Here is a 5,000-nt window from a genome sequence, read left to right as displayed (position 1 = left end):
GTCAGTCAGAGGTTGTCGATGGAATTGATGTATTAGCTATCGATGTGATTTTCGTCTTTGCGTGCTGCACATCTGAGAAGCTTTTAAGAAATCGAAAACACGATTTTAGCGCAAAAATGCACAACAGTCTGAAGTTCATTTCCAGTATCCTGTTTTGTCATATGGGCGAGCAACCTTGTTGCGGATCCACCAGACTCTGAGTCAGCTAGCGAGGCCTCCTCGGCCGCCCCTGAAGCCCCTACCCCGACGTTCAGGTCCGTTTGCGCCTCTTGAAGCCCTCCTCTAAAAAAACGCCTTGTTGTTCACGACGGGAGGCTGCTCGGCCGCCGCCGGCTCCTCGGCCGACTTCGCCGACCGCGGGTGCACCACGATGAAGTCATCCTGCGTGTTCGGCGCTCCGTTCTGTTGCTGCTTCTTGGGCGTGTGCCTCGGCGTCTGGACGCAACCCGGGGGAGTAGGCGTGTCCCTTGCGAACTTGAGAGAAAGAGGAACGTTCAGCGGGATTTCTCCCCTGCTGATGGACCATCCATCTGAATAGAAGAAACACATCCTACTTGACATTATTTCAGAGTCATGCTAAGCGGCAATCTACAACTACTAGTAGCAAAAGAAATAAGTCTGACTTATGTCTTGCAGACTATATATTACTAGCAAGACAAACGCCCTCTTTTATTAGTTCAGCCGAGTAATTAACAATATACATATGATTTATGCATCGCGTCAACTTCTCAATTTGCCCTGGAATCTTTGAAGCATGTCATTCATAAATGACGCATGCACAGTTGCTCATCCGCATGCACTAATTTTGTTTTCTAACTTCATCACTTATTCTCACTGAAAATCATATATCCGCACATTAGAAAATACTAATTTTATTTATCCATTACTGTTTATTTAGCATTCAAATGGATTTGAAGTAAGGCAGGAACGTCAAGAGGCACAGTCGCCGCTAACCTCCGTCTTTCCGAAGTCGGTCGTTCTCGCCCTTGAGCATGTAGATGTAGGCGGCCAGACCCACGCTGATGACCACCATGACCCCCGTGGCCATCCAGCCCGACACGACCGCCGCCATGCTGCGCGTGGGCGGCGGCGGCGACGCGTCGTCGCACGGCGGCAGAGCCGTCGACGTCCAGGCGGAGCTCGAGCCAATAATAATAATAATAATAATAATAATAATAATAATAATAATAATAATAATAATAATAATAATAATAATAATAATAATAATAATAATAATAATAATAATAATAATAATAATAATAATAATAATAATAATAATAATAATAATAATAATAATAATAATAATAATAATAATAATAATAATAATAATAATAATAATAATAATAATAATAATAATAATAATAATAATAATAATAATAATAATAATAATAATAATAATAATAATAATAATAATAATAATAATAATAATAATAATAATAATAATAATAATAATAATAATAATAATAATAATAATAATAATAATAATAATAATAATAATAATAATAATAATAATAATAATAATAATAATAATAATAATAATAATAATAATAATAATAATAATAATAATAATAATAATAATAATAATAATAATAATAATAATAATAATAATAATAATAATAATAATAATAATAATAATAATAATAATAATAATAATAATAATAATAATAATAATAATAATAATAATAATAATAATAATAATAATAATAATAATAATAATAATAATAATAATAATAATAATAATAATAATAATAATAATAATAATAATAATAATAATAATAATAATAATAATAATAATAATAATAATAATAATAATAATAATAATAATAATAATAATAATAATAATAATAATAATAATAATAATAATAATAATAATAATAATAATAATAATAATAATAATAATAATAACAATAATAATAATAATAATAACAATAATAATAATAATAATAATAATAATAATAATAATAATAATAATAATAATAATAATAATAATAATAATAATAATAATAATAATAATAATAATAATAATAATAATAATAATAATAATAATAATAATAATAATAATAATAATAATAATAATAATAATAATAATAATAATAATAATAATAATAATAATAATAATAATAATAATAATAATAATAATAATAATAATAATAATAATAATAATAATAATAATAATAATAATAATAATAATAATAATAATAATAATAATAATAATAATAATAATAATAATAATAATAATAATAATAATAATAATAATAATAATAATAATAATAATAATAATAATAATAATAATAATAATAATAATAATAATAATAATAATAATAATAATAATAATAATAATAATAATAATAATAATAATAATAATAATAATAATAATAATAATAATAATAATAATAATAATAATAATAATAATAATAATAATAATAATAATAATAATAATAATAATAATAATAATAATAATAATAATAATAATAATAATAATAATAATAATAATAATAATAATAATAATAATAATAATAATAATAATAATAATAATAATAATAATAATAATAATAATAATAATAATAATAATAATAATAATAATAATAATAATAATAATAATAATAATAATAATAATAATAATAATAATAATAATAATAATAATAATAATAATAATAATGATAATAATAATAATAATAATAATAATAATAATAATAATAATAATAATAATAATAACAATAATAATAATAATAATAATAATAATAATAATAATAATAATAATAATAATAATAATAATAATAACAATAATAATAATAATAATAATAATAATAATAACAATAATAATAATAATAATAATAATAATAATAATAATAATAATAATAATAATAACAATAATAATAATAATAATAATAATAATAACAATAATAATAATAATAATAATAATAATAATAATAATAATAATAATAATAATAATAATAATAATAATAATAATAATAATAATAATAATAATAATAATAATAATAATAATAATAATAATAATAATAATAATAATAATAATAATAATAATAACAATAATAATAATAATAATAATAATAATAATAATAATAATAATAATAATAATAATAATAATAATAATAATAATAATAATAATAATAATAATAATAATAATAATAATAATAATAATAATAATAATAATAATAATAATAATAATAATAATAATAATAATAATAATAATAATAATAATAATAATAATAATAACAATAATAATAATAATAATAATAATAATAATAATAACAATAATAATAATAATAACAATAATAATAATAATAATAATAATAATAATAATAATAATAATAATAATAATAATAATAATAATAATAATAATAATAATAATAATAATAATAATAATAATAATAATAATAATAATAATAATAATAATAATAATAATAATAATAATAATAATAATAATAATAATAATAATAATAATAATAATAATAATAATAATAATAATAATAATAATAATAATAATAATAATAACAATAATAATAATAATAATAATAATAACAATAATAATAATAATAATAATAATAATAATAATAATAATAATAATAACAATAATAATAATAATAACAATAATAATAATAATAATAATAATAATAATAATAATAATAATAATAATAATAATAATAATAATAATAATAATAATAATAATAATAATAACAATAATAATAATAATAATAATAATAATAATAATAATAATAATAATAATAATAATAATAATAATAATAATAATAACAATAATAATAATAATAATAATAATAATAATAATAATAATAATAATAATAATAATAATAATAATAATAATAATAATAATAATAATAACAATAATAATAATAATAATAATAATAATAATAATAATAATAATAATAATAATAATAATAATAATAATAATAATAATAATAACAATAATAATAATAATAATAATAATAATAACAATAATAATAATAATAATAATAATAATAATAACAATAATAATAATAATAATAATAATAATAATAATAATAATAATAATAATAATAACAATAATAATAATAATAATAATAATAATAATAATAATAACAATAATAATAATAATAATAATAATAATAATAATAATAATAACAATAATAATAATAATAATAATAATAATAATAATAATAATAATAATAATAATAATAATAATAATAATAATAATAACAATAATAATAATAATAATAATAATAATAATAATAATAATAATAATAATAACAATAATAATAATAATAATAATAATAATAATAATAACAATAATAATAATAATAATAATAATAATAATAATAATAATAATAATAATAATAATAATAATAATAATAATAATAATAATAATAATAATAATAATAATAATAATAATAATAATAATAATAATAATAACAATAATAATAATAATAATAATAATAATAATAATAATAATAATAATAATAATAATAATAATAATAATAATAATAATAATAATAATAATAATAATAATAATAATAATAATAATAATAATAATAATAATAATAATAATAATAATAATAATAATAATAATAATAATAATAATAATAATAATAATAATAATAATAATAATAATAATAATAATAATAATAATAATAATAATAATAATAATAATAATAATAATAATAATAATAATAACAATAATAATAATAATAATAATAATAATAACAATAATAATAATAATAATAATAATAATAATAATAATAATAATAATAATAATAATAATAATAATAATAATAATAATAATAATAACAATAATAATAATAATAATAATAATAATAATAATAATAATAATAATAATAATAATAACAATAATAATAATAATAACAATAATAATAATAATAATAATAATAATAATAATAATAATAATAATAATAATAATAATAATAATAATAACAATAATAATAATAATAATAATAATAATAATAATAATAATAATAATAATAATA

The 5,000-nt window shown here is 12.3% G+C and overlaps 1 protein-coding gene across 1 annotated transcript in view; it reads right to left on the bottom strand.

The window, feature by feature from the left end:
- LOC125042685 overlaps nt 1–1,143 on the bottom strand; it is a 2,299-nt gene extending 1,156 nt beyond the window's left edge. Inside the window, exons 1-2 of the mRNA XM_047638495.1 lie at nt 955–1,143; nt 1–530 (exon numbers count right to left, since the gene is read on the bottom strand). The exon at nt 1–530 is cut by the window's left edge and continues 1,156 nt beyond it. Of these exons, the coding sequence (XP_047494451.1) occupies nt 283–530; nt 955–1,072 (366 nt within the window). The 5' untranslated portion in view covers nt 1,073–1,143 and the 3' untranslated portion in view covers nt 1–282. The remainder of the gene's footprint in view (nt 531–954) is intronic.
- Nucleotides 1,144–5,000: the final 3,857 nt, after the last annotated feature.

The sequence above is a fragment of the Penaeus chinensis genome, chromosome 32 (assembly GCF_019202785.1).
Source record: "Penaeus chinensis breed Huanghai No. 1 chromosome 32, ASM1920278v2, whole genome shotgun sequence".
Taxonomy (NCBI): Eukaryota; Metazoa; Arthropoda; class Malacostraca; order Decapoda; family Penaeidae; genus Penaeus; species Penaeus chinensis.
This window is presented reverse-complemented; position numbering and strand designations above follow the sequence as displayed.